Source organism: Hippocampus bargibanti, linkage group LG18 (genome assembly GCF_051943395.1).
Source record: "Hippocampus bargibanti isolate YZ-2025 linkage group LG18, ASM5194339v1, whole genome shotgun sequence".
Lineage (NCBI taxonomy): Eukaryota > Metazoa > Chordata > Actinopteri > Syngnathiformes > Syngnathidae > Hippocampus > Hippocampus bargibanti.
The window spans coordinates 15,228,303-15,250,041 of record NC_142751.1 but is presented as its reverse complement, the minus strand read 5'-3'; the positions used below and the strand labels follow the sequence as shown (position 1 = coordinate 15,250,041).

The 21,739-nt window shown below is 42.8% G+C and overlaps 3 protein-coding genes and 1 long non-coding RNA gene across 7 annotated transcripts; 2 read left to right on the top strand and 2 right to left on the bottom strand.

Moving 5' to 3' along the window:
- Positions 1-2,343: 2,343 nt before the first annotated feature.
- LOC148884919 (syntaxin-2-like) lies at positions 2,344-7,360 on the top strand. Of its 4 annotated transcripts, none has more exons than XM_089020257.1 (8): positions 2,344-2,493; positions 2,561-2,660; positions 2,741-2,815; positions 3,061-3,134; positions 3,824-3,932; positions 4,624-4,676; positions 4,785-4,865; positions 5,564-7,360. In XM_089020257.1, the coding sequence occupies exons 1-8, from the start codon at positions 2,440-2,442 to the stop codon at positions 5,786-5,788; spliced, it is 771 nt and encodes a 256-aa protein (XP_088876383.1). In that variant the 5' UTR covers positions 2,344-2,439; the 3' UTR covers positions 5,789-7,360. The 4 variants fall into 4 exon arrangements, with proteins under 4 accessions (XP_088876383.1, XP_088876381.1, XP_088876382.1 ...); XM_089020255.1 differs by having other exon boundaries at positions 4,785-4,925; XM_089020256.1 differs by having other exon boundaries at positions 4,624-4,697.
- A 23-nt stretch (positions 7,361-7,383) lies between these two features.
- On the bottom strand, positions 7,384-9,286 carry pgam2 (phosphoglycerate mutase 2 (muscle)). The gene is made up of 3 exons (XM_089020259.1): positions 8,856-9,286; positions 8,008-8,188; positions 7,384-7,696 (listed from the first exon to the last, which is right to left on the bottom strand). Exons 1-3 carry the CDS (start codon positions 9,270-9,272, stop codon positions 7,527-7,529), a joined length of 768 nt encoding a protein of 255 aa, XP_088876385.1. The 5' UTR covers positions 9,273-9,286; the 3' UTR covers positions 7,384-7,526.
- LOC148884917 (uncharacterized) lies at positions 9,147-9,981 on the top strand. The gene is made up of 2 exons (XR_016118254.1): positions 9,147-9,286; positions 9,350-9,981. It is a non-coding gene; the product is annotated as an uncharacterized LOC148884917 (long non-coding RNA).
- A 284-nt stretch (positions 9,982-10,265) lies between these two features.
- nefma (neurofilament medium chain a) lies at positions 10,266-15,354 on the bottom strand. The gene is made up of 3 exons (XM_089020253.1): positions 14,224-15,354; positions 13,423-13,547; positions 10,266-13,223 (listed from the first exon to the last, which is right to left on the bottom strand). Exons 1-3 carry the CDS (start codon positions 15,202-15,204, stop codon positions 11,429-11,431), a joined length of 2,901 nt encoding a protein of 966 aa, XP_088876379.1. The 5' UTR covers positions 15,205-15,354; the 3' UTR covers positions 10,266-11,428.
- Between the last annotated feature and the right edge of the window lie 6,385 nt (positions 15,355-21,739).

The following is a 21,739-nucleotide window of genomic DNA, read 5'->3' as shown; positions in this document are numbered from 1 at the left end:
GATTTATATAGCGCTTTAATAATAGCTGAAGCGATAACAAAGCGCTAACATGGGAAAAAAAGGGAAATGCTGGCTCCTTGTAGAAAAAAAAAACGTTGGCAGAGGCAATGGCCAGCGCTTTATCGGCACCCAAACAAGCAAAAAACAAAAACTGAACAAATTTTGGGAATGAGAAGGTTTCTTCAGCCGTCCTCTGTACTTCTTTGAAGGTGTCGGACGTTTCACTTCTTATCCAAGAGGCGCTAGGGATATATACAAGGCCAAACTACCAGCAAAATTTTAGTTAGCTGACGAAGCCTCTTGGATAAGAAGCGTCATGACAGATGACGGCTGAAGACACCTTTTCATCGATTAGAGACTGATATACAATAACCGTGTATGACATGATGAAAAGTGTATATTTTAATTTGCATTTTGTAATGTACAATATTTTTGTAGGAAAACAAGTAAAAACGTACGTGAACAACTTGGGCCTTCTGAGGTAATTTTTTTCTTTTTTTTTGGTTCTCCGTCAAGGCACATTAGCGTTGGTGTGGCATCTTGTGGACGCCAACTGGGGTGTTGTTCTTCTCTGTCACAGTCTGTGCTTTCATTTTGCATGCAGAACGTATCGCGTCAATCAGCACACACACACACACACACACACACACACACACACACACACACACACACACACACACACACACACACACACACACACACACACACACACACACACACATGCACGGGAGGCTTTAGTGGCAGATTTGCTGGCAGAGGATGACACGCAAGTGTACGAGAGTATTTCTTAAGGGAAACAAATCAGACACTGTCAGTGTCACACATCTTTAGTCTTAGTCTTGAACAAAGGTGTGTGCGTGTGCGTGCAATTTTGCGTGTGTATGTGTATTTTTTTTTTCGGCCTAAATATATTTTCAGCTAAAAACAGCTTCTATACATGGTTGTTTTTTTCCGGCTATAAACGCCTTGCTATACATGGTCTTTTTTGGGGGGGCTAAAAACGGCTTCCGTACGTGGTTGTTTTTGTTTTATCAAAAACGCCTTACTATACATGGTCCGATTTTTTTTTTTTTTTTTTTCTTCCCCAGCTAAAAACGCGTTCCTATACTTGGTCGTTTTTTTCGGCTAAAGACGCACAAATCGAAATTCTTCCCAGACTGAACTTCTATGTATAAATAATTAGTTGTTTCAAAATTCCTCCAAAAAAAGACACTTTATTAAGGGGTCAGAGGAGGGGGGGGGGGGGGGGGGGGGGGTCAAAAGTCATTGACTTAAGCAGTGTGACATCAAGTGTTGTGGAAGCGTCCTTGGACAGAAGCTGAAGTATCAGAGCAGAATGTGATCATTAGCTTGAAAATGGCCCCCGCCGGGCACAAACATGCAAAGGTGGAATGTTTCAACATGCCTTCCTGAGAACTCACAAATACCTTGAATCGTTTTAATGTACTATTAAGGGAGTGGAGGGGGGGGGGGGTTCAAAATGGCTACCATGCAAGCTTCTCTAGCTACCTATCTGGATGGCTATCTATTTGCTCTGTATTAGCTATCTGGCTGGCTCGCTAGCTATCTAGCTGGCTATCTATTTGCTATCTATTGACTATTTACTAGCTAGTTAGCTATCTATTTGAGTTACTTCTGGGTTGAATGAACACTGGCACGTGTGGCTGCCGCTGCTATTTGCTATCTATTAGCTGTCTGACTGGCTATCTAGCTGGCTATCTAGCTACATATCTAGATTGCTATCTATTAGTTATCTTGCTGGGTAACTAGCTGTCTAGCTGGCTATCTATTAGCTATATAGCTAGCTGTCTAGCTGGCTATCTATTAGCTATATAGCTAGCTGTCTAGCTGGCTATCTATTAGCTATCTACTGCCGCTGCTCACCCGCAGAAAAATCATGTGACTGTAAAGTGTCCTTGAGAAAGGTGCTTATAAATGAAATGTATTTTATTATTATTATTTATTATTGACTACTGGCGCGTGTGGCTGCCACTGCTCACCCACAGAAAAAAACTTATCCTGTGACTGAAAAGTGATCTTGAGAGTTTTGAAAGGCGCTTATAATTGAAACTTATTATTATTATTATTATTATTATTATTATTATTACTTGATGACAGAGTAGCTAAATAAGAGGGATGGTGGGTGTAGTGCTTAACTCATTCACTACCAGACGTGCAAAATGTGACCACTCCAGTGCCAGGGTTTTTGTCATAATCATTCCAATTCCAGGCTCCCATGTTTTGGTGTATTCACCACAAAATTATTTCGTGGGTTTTTTGGATACATGGACTTGCCGTACCTTGCCTTTGCTATTGACTGCGCATGCGTGAAAACGCGTGCGTCTATTTCGTCACAACACTTGTTGGGTGGAGCAGGTGCTACATTTTAAACTGCATCGTTTTGCTCCTTTCCAGCCGCAACAAAAACAGGATTCGGTGATGATGGCACATGGACCCAGTGACAATGTCGTCTTGGAGGAGTTTTTCAAAACGGTTCGTTTTTAGCCGTTTGTTTGTTTGTTTGTTTTTTCCTCTTTTGTTGACGTTTATGCGTGCACAGGTTGATGAGCTGAGGAGCCTCATGCAAAAGATCTCTTGCCAAGTGGACGAAGTGGAGAAAAAACAAAACGCCCTTCTTGACTCGTCAAACGTGGATAAAAGTCAGTGTTTTTCTTTCTGTGTTGCAATTTGTCTTTGACGACTTTGGTCAACGTTGTTTTCACTGACCTTGGTGGTGCAGGATGCAGGAAAGAGCTGGATCTGCTGAATAACAAAATCAAGAAAGATGCAAAATTGTTCCAGGCCAAGTTGAAAAGTGGGTGGCTTTTTTTTGTTGATGTTTTTTTGTTCCTTTCAATACATACGGATTTCGGTGACTTTGATATGACTCGGATATGAAATGAGCCAATATTTGTTTTGCAAATGGTGCAGCGCGACGAGGAGAACCTGTCGGTCACGCCGAGAGTAGCTCGTCATTTTTATCGTAACTTGCAAGAAGCCATTTTGAATTTGAAACCAGGCAGACTTATAAAGTGAATGTTTTTTTTTTTTTTTTTTTAGCATTTCAAGATGATTTCCCGGCTGACTGTGGCAGCAACGGAGGCTCCGTGATACAACGTATGAACAGCATTCAGGTATTTATTTTGTCATTTTTATTTTTATTATTTTTTTAATCTATGTATTTATTGCACATGAGCCAGTTAAAGGACAACCAAAATGACTTCAAATAACTTCTGCAGAGCGCATTTTACAGAGATTTCACCGCATATAGCAATATTTGACGTTTTAAAACGGAATATTCAGGAAGCCATTTCCAACAGAGCTTGGGCGCCATCTTGTGTATTTTCTGGACGCTACATTGGTATCCAGACAACTGGAATTGAGACGGAAGAAAGTCTTTAATGGATTACAAACATTGATGCTTTCCTCTTCAGAACTATTTGAATCATATTCATAACTGGATGAGTAACACGACAGCATCTTTTTCCAAATCTGAACTCTCATTGTTTTTATTCTGGAGCGAGGCAGTTTGTGAAGGAGTATCCTGGCGTGATGTCACTAAAAAGGGGGCGGGACTTTCTGAATCTCCCCAGTTCCTCGCTCATTTTGTGGCAGTTTTGGGAGACTTTCAGTCATTTTTATTGGTGTTTTGCATTTGCCTAAAAATATCATCCTGCGTGTTTTTGGGTATTTTCGATGCTATAAAACGTTTTTCTGATGTCAGTTAGGAAACAAAAAAAAATGGTGTCGGTTGTCCTTTCAAGTCACGACCCCTCCCATCCCAATTCCGCCTTTTTTAACCGCCGTTGTTCCTTGACGCCAGCACGCACACCTGACGCGCTGCTTTGCCGAGCTCATGACGAGTTACCACAACAAACAAACGACCTTCAGAGAGAAATGCAAAGCTCGCATTCGGCGACAACTGCAAATTGGTGAGTGTGGGATAAGTCTGACAATGGTATTGCTATTTATTAGCTATATGGCTATTTATTAGCTATATGGCTATTTATTAGCTATATGGCTATCTCGCTAGTTAGCTAACTGTCTCGCTGGCTGTCTATTAGCAAGCTAGCTAGTTTTCTATCTATTTGAGTTACTTCTTGGTTGAGTGAACGCTGGCGCGTGTGGCTGCCGCTGCTCACCCACAAAAAAACTGATCCTGTGACTGTAAAGTGACCTTGAGAGTTTGGAAAGGCGCTTAGAAATGAAATGGATTATTATTATTTTTTTTATTGTTATTATTATTGTTGTTATTATTCTTGTTATTGTTATCCTTGTTATTGTTATTCTTGTTATTATTATGATTATTTCTATTTTTATTGTTAGAATGTATTTTATAATTTTAGTAGTTTATGATTTTATGCTTTTATGATTTTAGTAGTATCTTATTTTGTTATTTTAGTATTTTATTAGCATTTTATTATTTTATTTTATTATTTTAGTATTTCATTATTTTAGTATTTTATTAGTATTTTATTTTGTTAGTATTTTATTAGTATTTTGTTAATATTTTATTCGTATTTTATTATTTTATTTTTTTATGATTTTATTGTATGATTGTATGATTGTGTTATTATTTTCTCATTTCTATCATTTTATGATGTGTTTCTATCTCCCGCTCAGTGGACAAAGTGCCCACCGATGAGGAGTTGGAAGAGATGCTGAACGGCCACAGCGTGAGCGTCTTCATATCTGATGTCAGCCGCACACATGCGAGACGTTACCATCTCATATTTGGAGAATATGAAAGGTTAAAAAGTTGTGTTCTCTACTTGGCTTCCCAGGTTGTCGACAGTGGCGCTTCTCTTTCGAGCAAAGCCCTGAGCGAGATCAAGTCTCGTCACCAGGATATCATTCAATTGGAGGCAAGCATCCGACAGTTGCACGATATCATAGCTGACGCCGCCATGCTTCTGGAAAGTCAGGTGCGGTCGGATGTCACTATTAGCTGTCTAACTAGCTAGCTAGCTAGCTAATTATAATAATAAAACATTTCATTTATAAGCGCCTTTCAAAACTCTCAAGGACATCTATTAACTAGCTAGCTAACTAACTTGATCTATTTGAGTTATTCCCGATTATTCACTGTTGCTGGCTAGCTAGCTATTTGCTATCTATTAGCTGTCTAACTAGCTAGCTAGCTATTAGTTATCTATTAGCTATCTAGCTAACTTGATCTATTTGAGTTATTCCCGGTTGAACGGGGTCACTGTTGCTGGCTACCTAGCTAGCTATCTATTTGCGATCTATTAGCTGTCTAATAGATAGCAAATATGGCTGGCTACCTAGCTAGCTATCGATCTATTAGTTATCGATTAGCTAGCTAGCTAACTTGATCTATTTGAGTTATTCCCGGTTGAGTGAACGCTGGCACGTGTAGCTGCCACTGCTCACCCACAGAAAAACTGATCCTGTGCCTGTAAAGTGACCTTGAGAGTTTTGAAAGGCGCTCATAAAGGAAATATTATTATTATCATCTGTCGTGATAGGATGTCATCAGAAAAATGGCCGTTGTTCAACGTTAAGATGTTAGTTTCTTTTTTTTTTTTTAACCTTTCACCAGGGGGAGCTGGTGAACAGCATCGAAAAGAATGTGGCGAGCGCCGCCGAATACGTGGAAGATTCGCGAGACGAGACGCGCAAAGCAGTGACGTACAAGAAGAACCCGTACAAGATTGCTTCTTTGCCCAATTTTTTCAAGTCCTTCAGGAGGAAACAGGAAGTGAAAAGAGTCGCAGGTCCAAACAACTCAGAGCAAAAGCGCCACGATAGAAACAACGCTGACTGAACTCAGACTCGCAAGTCAAAAATCATCCTTTCATCAGCATTTCATCGTCCGCCACTCCAGTCATCTTGAAAGATGCGCAAATCCAAGCCGTTAAGGCACTTCTTATTTATTTATTATGATTATTCTTATTTTTAAGAAGACAAAAACGCTCCTTTCCCATTTCAAAACCACCAAGGTGACATTTTAGAGAGCATGTGCATTTATGCCGCAAAAATTAAACCAGATAAAATGAATAAATAAATTAGCAAATACATCAATAAATAAACAGACCAATACATTAATTGATAAATAAATACATGAAGGAATAAATAAATAAATCCATAAAATACATAAATAGATAAGCAAATAAATAAAGAAACACATGCATAAATAAATGAACACAAATAAATACATGAACAAATAAATAAATAAACTATAAATAACTTAATCGATAAATAAAGAAATAAATACATAAATAAGCAAATAACCAAATAAATAAATAAGCAATTGCATGAATAAATAAACATAACAACAACACAAAATTACACAACACCAAAATTAATCGATAAATCAATGAAAACATGAACAAATAAATGAAGGAATAAATAAAGCAAACACATAAATAAATGAACAGATAAACAAACAAATAAACACATAAACGAAGACACGTACAAATAAATGACTGGATAAAAATGAAATAAAAAAACTAATTAAATATTTAGAGAAAAATATATAAATCACCTGAGTTGGTGTGTTACCACTGACTGACCAGCAGATGGCGGAAGAGCATAAGCCTACCGAGGCCGATTCACCTTCCACGAGCTCCCTTGAATAAAAAATCTGCAATTCTGTCCTTCAGCTTGACAAATCAAATGTGACTTGTTCCATTTCTATTTCTGTCCAAGAAATAAATTCTGGAAAGTATCCCTCCCACGAGTGAAATGATGATCCTTTTGCAATGTCCCGCTGTTGACTTTATTCCCCCCCCCTCCGTCTCCCTGACCGTAAGACCAGCAGTGCTGTCATTTGTTTTGATGGCAGGCAGCCATCCATCGGCCTCGTGCCCGCATGGTGGGAATCCTGCCAGGTTGAACCCGGTGACTCGTCTCCCTTCTCATCTCGCAGCAGAATGCTGACGTGACTAAACGGGGGAGCCAATCAAGCAAAAAATATCAGGTGAACCGTCTCATTCAATTGCATTTGGATTTCCGAAGAAAAAAAAGAAGCGGACAAATGATTTTTTTTTCTGTAGAAAAGTCACTTTCTTTATTGGTGGTGAGAAGTTAAAACAACTGATTTATGTGCACGGCTTGAAATGGTGGCATTGTTGGCCTGTTTGTTCGCTAAAATGGACCCGAGTGTGCCCAGATGGGGATGGAGGACTGTAAAATTCTGAGAAAGTCAGAATTCTGACTATTTTCAGAATTCTGATTTTAAAGTGAGAATTCTTGACTTTATTCTCAGAATTTTAAAGTGAGAATTCTGACTTTAAAAGTGAGAATTCTGACTTTATTCTCAGAATTCTGATTTTAAAGTGAGAATTCTGAGAATAAAGTGAGAATTCTGACTTTAAAAATCAGAATTCTGACTTTAAATTCTCAATTTAAAATCAGAATTCTGAATTTTTTTTTTTCTTCTTCAGTGGCCCTAATCTTCTTCCGTAGTGATGGACAACAACTCAAGATGGATGTGTGTTTAAATTGAGCACTAAGGAGCGTCCGTCTTCCTCTTTGTCTTCCTTTCACTCTCGGCTGGCTGTTCACTTTTTCACTTTCCCCTGAGCGGCGACGGCCTCCATGGCTTTCCTCACCGTCTCCTCATCGCCCAGGAAGGACATTGGCTTGACGGGCTTCAGGTTAGCGTCCAGCTCGTACACGATGGGAATTCCCGTGGGAAGGTTGAGCTCCATGATGGCGGCGTCCGACATGCCTGCAAACACGCGTAGAACGTCGCTTCGAGCGAGTGTCTTCCAAATACACCTTGCGCGTTTTTGTTCAAACTAACTTTGCGCGTAGTCGATGTTTGCATGTGTAAGTGTGTCCGATCACTCCTGGCGACCTTTGGAGATAAAGGTCACGACTGTAATGGGAACCAAGTCTGTGAGCACGGCTGCTATTTATATACGCAGCGTATGTGCGTGAGACGGTTTTTGTGTCCTTGTTTTTGCAAGATGGCGCATAAGCGTCCCTTATTTTATTAGTATTATTATTATTATTATTTGGGGGGGGGGGGGCTCTCACCTTCAAGGTGCTTGACGATCCCCCGCAGGCTGTTTCCGTGGGCCGCAATGATCACATTTTTTCCGGCTTTGATTTCAGGCGCGATGACGTCGTTCCAGAAAGGCAACGCGCGGGCGATGGTGTCCTTCAGCGACTCGCACGTCGGCAGCTCGCCGGGTTTCAGCTTCTTGTAGCGTCTGGACTGGAGGTAGAATATCAGAATAATAATAATACATTTGATTTCTAAGCGCCTTTCAAAACTCTCAAGGTCACTTTACAGTCGCAGGATATGTTTTTCTGTGGGTGAGCGGCGGCAGCCACATCGTTCACTCAACCCGCAAGCAACTCAAATAGATAGAAAGCTAGCTAGATAGCTAATAGATAGCTAGCTAGGTAGCTAATAGCTAGGTAGCTAGCCAGCCAGCTAGACAGCTAATAGATAGCCATTAGATGGTGAGCTATATAGCTAACAGCCAGCTAGCCAGATAATAGCCAGCCAATAGATAGCCCGGTAGATAGCCATTAGATCGCTAGCCAAATATCTAGCAAGATAGCTACCTAGATAGCCAGCCAATAGATAGCTATTAGATTGCTATTAGATAGCTAGCTAGACAACTAATAGATAGCTAGCTAGGTAGCTAGCCAGCCAGCTAGACCGCTAGTAGGTAACCATCAGATAGCTAACAGATAGCAAATAGATAGCCCGGTAGCTAGCCAAATAGCTAGCTAGACAGCTATTAGAGAGCTAGCTAGATAGCCAGCCAGCCATTAGATAGCTAGCCAAATAGCTAATAGATAGCTAGCCAGATAGCCAGGCAGATCCGAGTCAGCGGCTAATTTTCTACTACGTCAACTTTGCGTTTGCTGACCTCACTGATGACGGCGTGGTAAGGGTGGTCCTTCTCCATCGACGGAGGCGGGATATCGAAGGAACGCCGCCAGATCTTCACCTGCTCCTCGCCGTGTTTGGCGGCCGTCTCGGCTTTGTTGAGACCGGTGAGCCCCCCGTAGTGGCGCTCGTTGAGGCGCCACGTACGAATGACGGGCAGCCACATCTGCTCCGTGCCCTCCATGATGGTCCACAAGGTCTTGACGGCGCGTTTCAGCACGGAGGTGTAGCAGATGTCGAATTTCAGGCCGGCGTCTTTGATGGCTTTGGCTCCTCGCGTGGCCTCCTCCACGCCCTTCTCGCTCAAGTCGGCGTCGAACCAGCCGCAGAAGCGGTTCTCCTGGTTCCAGGCGCTTTCCCCGTGGCGGACGATCACCAGGCGATGGACAGCGGCCATGTTTTGGAGCGACGGTACGTGACCTACGCACACGTTCCGTCTTGCTTTTTATAGCAGCGCCCATGTTTCACCCATAGGACCCGCCCCCCTGACCGCAGTAGACACGCCCCCTCGGCCAATCGGAATCGCGGATTCAATGCGCTGCTTAAGAAGGTCAAAGGTTAGCTATCGGGCCAAAATAGCAACATGACTTTTAAAGTGAGGTGTGATGAACAAAATTGGGCTTCCGCCGAGGACACGACACTTCATTTAAAACTTATGGAGGTGCAAAATGTTGCAGAACCGAATGCCGATTATTATTATTATTATTACAGCGATACCTCAGCTTACGAACTTAATTGGTTCCCAGAAAGTGTGTGTAAGGCGCAAAGTGTGTCTTCCAAACATTAATTTCCCATAGGAAACCATTAAAATGAGAATAATCCGTTTCCAGGTCCCCATAAAACAGAATTTTCGACGAAATAAGTAAGCCGAGGTTTCACTGTATTATCATTATTATTATACATTTTATTGACAAGCAACTTTCAAAACTCTCAAGGACACTTTACAGTCACATATTTGATCAAAAGAGGGCAGTAGAGAGGCCGGCGATATATTTTAGCAGCATATCCGTTCTCCATTTTATATGTCAGAGTTTTTGCTTTATTGAATGTTGCTGTTCCGATGACCATTTTGTGTTTGGGAGCCTTTTAACTGAGCGAGTTGCTTGTTCTGTAGCCACAAAGGATTCTGAAATAAAATATAAATCTATATTTTATCTCTGTTCACTGTCATAACATTCACTGCCATTCACGCATTGATTAGAGAATTGAAAATATGATGTAAAACGCCATGCCGGAATGTGTTTAGGTTTTCATGCATGTTCTAGCTTCAGCTAGCTTTGCTAAAGTGCTATTTAAACCAATATGTATGTATTGCATTGTATTTTGGAAAACCGCCCTCACTTCAGGCTCATATAACTCACGGGCCGAATTCAATGATATGATGGAATAAGTAGCACCTTATATAGTTTCCGTCTTTCGTTTCATATCGGGTAAATATTCATTTTTCGGCGTTTGCATTCGGGGGGGGTAACGGACGCGGATTCCAAAAGCATTTTTAAGGCTAGCACTTTGTCGGGAACCGTCGTTTTGACCATCCTTGTTGCTATTTTCACGTCGGGTATAAGGCATGTGAAGTCACCTTACTTAGCCCTACTACAGGGGTCGGGAACCTTTTTGACTAAGAGAGCCATAAAAGTCAAATATTTAGAAATGTTTTTCAGTGACACACACACACACACATGCACATGATTTCAACAAAATGTCAGAATATATTATTTCAAATAACTTTGTGATAATACTCACCATTAATATGAATAGTTTTCCGTTCCTCATGATTAGTAAAAAAAAATCCAGCCAAACAATCGGAATGCAAGTCAAATTTTACTGCAGACTACGCATTAACTTGCACGCTTGCTTTCTGCTGTTTCTCACAGAAGTATATTGATGCTAACGTTAGCACGGGGCTAGTCGAAGCACCACTGACATTCAACTGTTTCATTCATGCTATTGTTTCATTGCAAATTAGAATCACGGCAGAACCTTTTCTCCTCGTCAGGCTTATTTAAAAAGGGGCGTTTACCTTCTTTTGACATCAACGAATATAGGTCAGTATCATCCAATCAAAATTGCGCTTTCCGCCAACTGCCGCCCAAACAGGAAGTGAACAGCGAAAAAGCGAGACTATGTAGGTACTGTATTTAGTTTTATCGGCGAGCCAGATGCTATATGGTTCGCGAGCCATAGGTTCCCGACCCCTGCCCTACTACATCCTTCCCTCATTGACAAACCCTACAACAAAAGTCATCCTGGAACATACAGTATCTTCTGTCTTGACCAGACCTACATGGGACCATAGATACCCTGAGCTGTAGCATGCAAAGCCCCCACCCCCTCCCCCCCAAAAACCCGCAATCCCATCACTTGAACTGCGGCAAAAAATGTCAATGGTTCGCCCCCTGCTGCGTCTGCAATCATGCACTTCTAACGTTTGTAGCATTTAGCTTCTTCTCTAAGGCTTGTGTACGTTTTATTAAGTCGCTGTAGCTAGATGAAGTTCTCATATGTTAGTTCTGCTCGTTTCTCATTGGTCACGCCGACCGACGCCGTCCCACCTCAATCGCCTTCCGTCACCTGCTTGACGGACTGGCTGGAGTGTTTCTCCGTCTTGATGGTGGAGACCATCTTCTCCTGAAGAACGTCCTCAACTTCTTTCACCGTCTCGGTAACCGTGACGGATTTTGTGACCTGCTGCAAGCCGTCGCCCCCCGTGGTGATGGTTTCTACCGTTTTGGTGATCACCACCTTCTGGTTGCCGTCGTCCTTAACGGGACTTTCGTCCACGCCGTTGATGATCAAGCCGGTTCCCTCGCCCTGCTTTTTCTCGTCTTCGTTCGGGCTGCTGGTGTCCAGGTCACCATTCATGGCGGCGTCTTTCGTCTTCCTGTTGTCTGCGGCGTCACTCTTGATGTCTTCCGCGGGTTTGGGTGCATCGGCTTTCGTCGATTCAGTCTTTGGCGTGTCCGGTTTTGATGATTCGGATTTTGGGGACTCTGCCTTTGGGGAGCCGGCCTTTGGTGGGTCTTCCTTGGGGGATCCGGGCTTAGGAGATTCCGATTTAGGAGACTCCTCTCTTGGGGAGCCAGCCTTCGATGACCCTTCTTTGGGGGAACCAGGTTTGAGGAATTCCGATTTAAGGGACTCGTCTTTAGGGGAGCCAGCCTTTGGTGAGTCTTTCGTTGGGGATGCAGGCTTGGAAGCTTCCCATTTATGGGACTCTGCTTTTGGGGGAATGGTTTTTGTAGGGATTTCTTTGGGGGATCCAGGCTTAGGAGATTCGGATTTAGGGGACTCTGCCTTAGGCGATTCTGACTTGGGGGAACCGGCCTTTGGGGATTCTGTCTTGGGGGAATCTGCCTTTGGAGATTCTGTCTTGGGGGAATCTGCCTTTGGGGATTCTGTCTTAGGGGAAGTTGCTTTTGGGGATTCGGACTTTGGGGAATCAGCTTTTGGGGATTCGGACTTTGGGGAATCAGCTTTTGGAGATTTGGACTTTGGGGAATCAGCTTTCGGAGATTCGGACTTTGGGGAACCAGCTTTTGGAGATTCAGACTTTGGGGAACTAGCTTTTGGAGATTCTGGCTTAAGAGAATTTGGTTTTGTCAGTTCTTCCTTTTTGGCTTCAGGTTTTGCAGCTTCTGTTTTCTGAACTTGTACTTTGGCTGCAATTGTTTCTGTCACAATCTCTTCAACTGCCACCTTCTGATCTTCATTTTTACCCTGGTCCTCATCTTCCTTTTCTTCCACATCGTCTCCATCTTTGGTTACTTTATCTTCATCCTCATTGGCTTCATCTTCCTCTTCTGCGTCACTAGCCTCTTCCTCCTCTCTGACTTTACCTTTTTCAGGGGTGGTCTTGGACTCTTGAGATCTGGAGCACAGGACCGTTTCCTCGACGACTTCCTCCTCATCTCCTTCCTCTTCTTGATTCTCTTCACCCTCATCTTCTTCGTTTTGCTCGTCATCACCTTCCCCTGCTTCTTCTTCCTCCTCGCCATCCTCTTCATCATCCCCCTCTTCCTGTTTGGCCGCCGCCTTCAAGGTCAGTTTAGCATCCGTCGCGAGGATGACCTCCTCTTCCTCCACCTCACCTTCCTCTTCGTCCTCTTCGTCCTCCTCACCTTCGCTGCCTTCGAGTGTGGCCGAGAGCTCCTGGGCTATTTGATTCAGGGCGTCCTCCATGTCAGCCTTGTCGTCCTCCATCCTGGTTTCCTCAATGATCTCCTCCACAAACTTATGTTGCACCTTCATCCTGGGAGGTTCCGATTTGGAAATGGACATTCTGGCGGATGAAATGGCCGGCCGATGGGCGAAGGTGCTGAAGTGGGTCTCCTCGCCCTCCAGGAGTTTCCTGACAGGATTGTGAAGGAGTGCGTTACAAAGGTGACGCGTTTGTCTCATTGTCTTTGTCCTTACTTGGTCCAGTTAGACCCTTTACCTCAGCTAACCAGAGGCAAAATTTGGAGTACCACCAGGACTCGTTGCGAGTTAATTGCAGTTTTCAAATGACACTTTTTGCTAAAACGGACATCTTGTTGTGTACGTTTCACCTGTATGCAGCGATTTCAATGTCCAGGGCCATCTTGACGTTGAGCAGATCCTGGTATTCCCGTAAATGACGCGCCATCTCCCATTTGCTGCTCTTGAGCTCATTGTCCAGCTGGTGGATGGTCTCCTGGAAAACATACACATCCGTTCCACGTCTGTTTCAGGATGATCGAAGGAATGGAAGAACGCCACATTGCCATTTTGGCTCTGCGGTTGACACTTGAATATATTCTGACGCAGATATTTCAACGCTCCCAATGTCTCCTCCTTTCTATATTTATTCACCCCACCCGCGAGGAGAATTTGTGTGACGCAAGCGAACGAGGCCAGTGAGGACATTGCGCCATGATTCTTACTCAGCAAAAATACTGAAATAAATAAAAAAAGACATTCCAAAGCGAGGGTGACGCCGACAGATTGATTCTGTTGCAGTCCTACACTTTCACCTTTAGCGACATGTGTGGATGTGTACATGTGTATTTGTGTGTGAATGGGTATGGGTATGTATATATGTATATACATATATATATATGTATATATATACGTGTGTGTATATATATATAATGTGTGTGTATATGTCTGTGTGTGTGTGTGTGCCTGTATATATATATGTTTGTGTGTAATTTTTATTAACCAATACACACGCATATACACACACATACTACTTTTCTAAAAAAAGTTATAAATAAATAATGTCTTTCTAAATGGTGAATAGATTGGAGACAAGAAATGAATGAATGCATGTGCAGGCATAAGCGCACTCAAGGCGCTCGTGACTTCAGGTGGCGTCGGTTTGCCGTTACCTGCAAGCCTGCCAGGTGGCCGTTGTGGCGCTCCTCGACGTCTCCCAGCTGCCTCTCCAGGGACTCTCTGGTCCCACGCAGCGATTCCAACTCGACCGTCTTGGACTGCAGCTGGCGGCGGTAATCGCCGATCTCGTGGCGAGCGTTCTTGATGGCCTCCTCCTTCTGCCGGGACGCCTGGTTCAACTTGGCGTAGCGGCCCGCGAACCAGCTCTCCACCTGCTGCGAGTTTTTGTCCGAGCGGCCCTCCAGCTCGCCGCGGATCTGCCGCAGAGCCTCGGTGATGTCGGCCCTCTGCGGGTTCCTCCGCTCCACCGTCACCTGCGCCGCCTGAACGTCAGCCAGGATCCGCTTGACTTCCTCTTCGTGGTCGTCGCGGATGAACGCCGTCTCGTCCTGCAGCGACTGCGCTTTCTTCTCCAACTCGGATCTGAGCACTTCCGAGTCGCCGGCCTCTTTTTTGAGCACTCGGATGACGGCCTCGGTGTCCTCCCGGATTCGAACTTCCTCGTCCACGCGCTCCCGAAGCCTCTGGACGTCGTCCTCCAGGTGGTCGCTGTCCAGTTGGATCCGCGCCTTCTCCCGGTGGATCTGCTCCAAGGCGGCGCGCAGTTCCCGCAGCTCCCGGTGGAAAAGGTCGCCCGGTTGCGAACGGCTCATCTGCTGTTGCCTCAGAACTTGGATCTCGTCCTCCATCTGCTTGTTCTGCTGCTCCAGGTGGTGCACCTTGTCGATGTACACGGCGAAGCGGTCGTTGAGCCCTTGGAGTTGCTCCTTCTCGTTGGAGCGCCTTGACGGATCCGCGCTCAGGAGGGAACTTTGGCTCAGCTCGAAGGTGTCCAAACGGGGCTTGTTGATGCTCCTCATGCCCGAAACTGGGCTGCTGCGGGACCGCGTCTGGGAGCGGTACACGCCGGCGTAGGGGTGAGCGCTCGCCCCGCTGTCCGTCATTCTCCAAAGTGGGCTTCCTATGGCGTCCATCCTGAACTAAGGAGAGAAAAGCGGCGCGGTCGCTGTGCTCGACAGTATGTCACTGTGAGGGGGGAGTGGGGGCTTCGTATGCGCGTGTGAGTGGTGGATGGCGTCCACAGCGACTGCAACCTTCTCTGCGTGCGACTTATATAGGATGAAGATCGGCGCGGTGACCAAGCAATTTGCTGCCGGCAAAAAGGAGTGGGGAGGGGGAGGGGGAAGGCGTTGCTGAAATCACAGAGTCTGCTATTGGACAACCTCGACCATGTGACAGCATTGATTAGAATATGATAGTGAGATATATGTGTGTGTGTGTGTGTGTGTGTGTGTGTGTGTGTGTGTGTGTGTGTGTGTGTGTGTGTGTGTGTGTGTGTGTGTGTGTGTGTGTGTGTGTGTGTGTGAAGGATTGAAACTGCAAAATCCTGTCCTTTTCCAAAGAAATTAGACAAAAGGGCAAAAAACTATCAGAACCATGGACATATCCTCAATGGATTTTTTAATACTATATATATACAAACATACACATGATAAACAAATACATTGTATATACATATAATAATATAACAATAATCCGGTCCAGTGGGATACACATTTCTAAACAGATATACACATGTAGATACAAATAATAAAATAAAAGTAAAAAAATACCAAATAAAATATAATTAAATAGGAAATTAGTTGACATTGATCAGGGATCAAACTGCCTAAAATAATTTGAGCTGGCATGCTGGCAAGGCTTTTCATTTTTGAAAACCCTCCAGTGTTGGAGCAATTCTGCATGTCAAAGTGGGCCAAAAATATCCTTCATGCACGTAAAATCGTGCATGTGAAAACCACTTCCCAAAAGTCACACTCCCAAAAAAAGATGAATTCCTCCTAACGCGGGGTGGATCTATTGATCATCTATCAATGTGAATGCTCCCCTCAACTCCACGTGGTCGATGTGCAATCATGAAGGCCTTTGGTGGAGTTGAACCAAAACCAGCTACATCGGTGTTTTGAGGTTTGAATCACTTCCCCTGCCATCAATCTTCTTTGTACAATGTGTGTCAAACTGGGCAAAATAAGTTGCAGCATGGCAGCCGTGTTGCTATTTTTAGCGCTACGTCTACTGTAAATGAAAAAAAAAAAAAAATACAGCAACCCCCCCCCCCCCCACCCAATGTTCTATTGTCCTTGAGCGTCGGTCGCACTGGTTGGTTCACGTTGAGAGTCAGGATGATGTGATGAGTGTGGCAGGGTGGGGTTTTGCAACAACAGAGCCAATTGGAGTTATTTCAAGGCTCAAGCGCACTGCAGAAATGTGATTAAAAGGAGACTGCCGCTGAATTAAATAAAGGACAACCGACACCTCCGAACAAGTTGCGTCCATAATTTGGAAAATGACTTCAAATCGCTTCGACTAAGCGTATTTTACAAAGATTCCAGCGCATATAGCTATATTTTAAGGCTCGCACTGAATATTCCGGAAGTCTTGTTTTCGAGTTGATGATGATGCCCGAAGTGACGTCACGGAGGGAACGCCCCTGACTGAGAAAGCGACACACAATGCATTTTGGGTACTTTTTTTCGCCTGAAAACACTGTCTTGATGGCGAAATTAGAAGGAAAACTACATCAATAACACGATGGTGAATCGTTGTGTGTCGCAGCCAATTGCGGTAACACGCATAAAGGTATAATTTGACATAAATTCCCAGTGGACAAATCAGGTCATTTCCAATGGAGCTTGTGCGCCATCTTGTGCATTTTCTGGGACGCTACATTGGAGTCCTCAAAATGATCCGGAAGGACTTCTTGAATCGATTGCAAACATTGATGCTTTCCTCATCAGAACTATTTGAATCATATTCATAACTGGATGAGTCACAAGAAATTTTCTTTTTCTGATTCTGAACTCTCTGAAGCCATTGTTTTGATTCTGGAGCAAGGCAGTTTGTGAAGGAGTATCCTAATGTGATGTCACGAACAAGGGGGCGGGACCTTCTGAATCTCCCCAGTTCCTCGCACATTTTGTGGCAGTTTTGGGACACTTGAAGTCATTTTTATTGGTGTTTTGTATTTGACTAAAAATATCAGCCAGCGTGTTTTGGGTATTTTAGATGCTATCAAACGTTTTTCTGATGTCAGGAAACAAAAACAAAATGGTGTCGGTTGTCCTTTAAGGCAACTGTGGCCATCCAAATCTGGGCCGTCAATTCTACACATCCATGGATTGCCAAGTCAATAACCGCGTTTTGACGTTGTTGTATGCCGAGCATAGCAAAGGCAAAAGGACAGTGTGACCTTAAAAGAGAGCTGATGCGTCGCTGACCAGTCAGTCCATCCACGCAGCGGTTGCCATGTTGCAAATGAGCTGACGAAGCGGAAACGTTCACACCGTGATGGACGACTGCCGTCGTCTCATCTCGAGTAACAAAGCCTTCCTTCATTACACTTGCAATTCAGATTATTTGACACAATCAACCACCCAAAAAAACATTATTTATTTATTTGTTTAGTTGCCGCTTTATTGATTTATTTATTTATCGCTTTATTTATTTTGTATTTATCGCTTTATTTATTTGCCGCTTTTATTGATTTATTATTTCTTCATGACTTTATATCTACATTTATTTTAGTCATCACTTTATTTATTTATTTATTTATTTATTCATGCGGTCATTTATTTATTAACTTATTTATTTGCACATTTGTTTACTTGTGTATTTATTGCTTTATTTATGTATGTATGTTTTTGTCGCTTTTGTTGATTAATTTGTTAGCACTTTAAATATTTATTTCTTTAGTCATCACTTTATATATTTATGTCTTTATTTATTTTGTCATCACTTTATTTATTTATTCGTGCATTTATTTAGTTATTTAGTTATTCGTGCATTTATTTATTTATTCATGCATTCATTTATTTATGAATTAACTAATGTATTTCTTTATTTGTGCATTTATTTATTTGTTTATTTATTTAGTCATCACTTTACTTATTTATTTATTTAGGCGTCACTTTATTTATGAATTAACTAATTTATTTATTGACAGGAATTCCATTTAACTTAATTATGTTCAGTGATGACCCGATTTTGTTAATTGGCCGCGAGAAGTCACATGGTTGCTTCTGCCCTTTTGTAAAATTCCCCATTGTGGGACGATTAGAGTTTTTCTGATTCTGAAAACGTACAAATGTGGATATAACGAAATCTGACTCCTCACTACATGAAAAAAAGCAACTTTTTTTTTTCTTCTTCATTGGACTTCATCATGGCCCAAAAACTGCAGCGCAACCAATTGGACGATCCAGAAATGATCATGACTCTTGCTGCAAACTAAAATCTGAGTCAGGGTGTGTGTATCAAAAAAGTCTGCATCCTTACAATCCACAGCGAGAGAGCCAGTGATGCATTGCAGATAAACTGCAGTGTAACCCCTCCCTTTTTCCTCACCTATGCAAGCCCCCCCCCCCCCCACCACTCCACCGTCCACACTGTACACGACATCCCCCCCCCCCCCACACACACACCATCCACATCCTGTCCCACCCTGCCTACGTTTACATATCATTCCTGTAACCTTTCCACCGCCTCGCTATGTATCCATCCCGGGACATAACGGATCAACCAGCGGGCCATCGTGTACTTCAAAATGTTGACATACACAAAAGTGAAATAGATTTTGCAGATGATAGAATGACATTTAATCAGTGGCGAGCCGTGCATATCACACCTAGGCCTTCACTAGTGCTACGTCTGAATCAATCCAACCTTTCATAACTATTTTAAGACTATACAACCGTTGCGGCAGCTACAAAAACATTGTCTTTTGTAACCTGGCCAATCAGCTCTTCCTGGGCAGGATGTTCAAGTCGTAAATAATTTTGGTGATAAAGGAGTTTCCCAAGTTCTAAATTCTGTGCGAGGCCAGATCTCCGAGTTGAATCTGACAGTTTAACTTGCTGTGTCTGTTGACCTCAGTTTGACCCCAGGTTTCTCTGTGCTACAATTGTGTATTCAAGTCACAAGTGTCGACTAAGCATATAACAGCATGAAACGTTTAAATATGATAACTTCTTATTCTCTATCAATGTGGCAAGCTTTTTCACCCGAATCCACCTCTGCGGGGAAACGTCCTTAAATTTTAAATTGCTACATGGACCGATTATATGGCTAGGATGTAGTTCTACTCCTAAAATCAGTCAACGCGTAGTTGTGCATTAGCGGTGAAAACGTAGCATTCAATCGAGATAAACTATGACACGTTATTTATTTTATTGACTGCAGATTTTAATCTTGTTAAAAGCGTAGATGTACGCGCAAGCCTGCCAGGGATGTAGGAGTTCATTAAGAAAAGGACATTTCATCTTTAATAAGCCATAATTGCAATGTTTGGAGGGACGTCACCATGACTCCATGCATCCGTGCTTTTTATTGGATTTTTCATTTCGTGACGCATCCATAGTGAATCTCGTCATCTTGACAAGTGTGTGTGTGTGTGTGTGTGGGGGGATCACTCATTGTAATTACAAGTGGAAGTACGTACTGTACATATATTTGCGTTGAAACAAAATGGTGATGTCCCACCAACCTCTGTCTGCTCAACCCGCGACACACTGGAGCCAACGCCCAGTTGCTGCAGTGCAGTTGGCTCCTCCTTTTCCACAAAATCTAAATGACCCCCCCCCCCCCTCCATCTTATCCAACTTCCTGTCTCCTCAGTCTGAGCATCCTTGCCACTCTTGCAAGCGCTATAGAAGCTGTACTTCTTTGAAGGTGTCGGACGTTTCCGAAGCTTCTTCAGCAAACTAGTCTTACTGGTAGTATCGGACCTATATATATATATATATATATATATATATATATATATATATAATGTCCCTACTGTCCAGGCGTGGTGCCGGACACTGCTATGATAGGTCCCTGCTCTCAGGTTGGGGGGAGCAGAGGACTAATCCCTGCAGCTCCACTGATAGCTTCTATTGTTCTGACTGACGACTGGCCCGATTGCCCAATTGGCCCTGGTATCACCTCATCAGCATGACTAATGCTATGTTGCCTCAACAGTCTATTGTACAAACGATCCAAATTGAACCTCAGCCCACCATTACGGTTAAGCAAAGGATGTTTCTGTTTTATGAAAATAGTTTCTTTTACTCACCTTTCAAAAGAAGGTATTTTCATAACACAGCAATAAAAAATAATTAAAAAAAATCTATATTTATTTCATTAAGAATTGTGACTTTTTTTATGCAATAAAATTGGATTTATCCCTATTTTTTTTCATCCCTATAGTTAAGTACAAATGTTGAGATTGTCCCTTTTTAATCCAAAAGGGTCTCAGTGAATAGGCCTGATTTGAAGATCTCGCTACGAGTTAACAAAAGAGGTACACGTGAGCAGAGAAGGTTTGCACCGTACTCGCTACTCTGCATTTTTGTGCCGTCATGGCTGAGATGATTTCTGGACAAGCGCCAAGTTGCTTTTTTTTTTTTTTTGCCCTCCGGCTCTTTAAATTATCACCAGAGTGTCTCGATGCATGAGGATCAATAACTACTAATTAATGGAGGGGTGGCCAGATTCTGTTTTGGAGCTGAAAATCACTTTTTTTTTTTTTTAGATTTTATGTTATTTTGTCTCGGTCAACTCATTGGCACACTTTTTTTTTCAGAATATGGGAGGAAACCGGAGTACCCGGAGAAAACCCATGAAGGCACAAAGACAGGTTGAACTTGTGCACTGCGAGCCCGAACCAGGAGTCCACCGTGCCTCCATCTCTGGTTTCCAAACTTGTTATTCATCAATATGTTGTGTCTTCATATTATGAGGGTATCACAGCACATTGGTCAACCCGCATAATGTCATTTGTCACATTTGACTGCAGGGCGAATTACACTGCATGAAAAATGTTGATGTGGAGGCCTCTTTGGCTGCATTTTCATATCCTGGAATTTTACTGACATCTAAAGTCACATGAGTGGAAGTGCAGCTACAGAAAGAGTCCATTCCATTCCATTCCATCCATTTTCAATAGCACTTAAGCTGAACAAAGTGCAAGTGAACCACTACGCGATTGGATTTCGGCCAAAAATCGTTCCGAACTTGAAAGATCGTCCGGTCAAATCACTTCTATCAAACAAGGTCTAAAAATAACTCGAATATAGGAACCTAAAGACAGATCTGCGCTTTCGTCGCATTGGTAGTGCGTTCGTATCATCATGAAATTGTCACACAGAATAAAATATGACGTTTGATAAGAATTAATGATGTATAATGAAATTAGAGAAACCCTGTTTTTGGACTAAAACGCTTTCTTGATTCATATAGATTATTTTACATTTCTCATTTACGAGTAAAACTAGGAAAGCAATAAATCATGAGTGATTGGACTGATGACTGAAGTGATTGACGGCAGTCGATTTCAGGCACTGGTACTGTAGTTTATTTATTTTTTATTGTAATAATCACAACGTGCCACTAGAGGGTGATCACACAATGTAGATAGCTGGCTAGATAGCTGTTAGTTATTATTCTTATTATTATTATTGGCTTACTAGC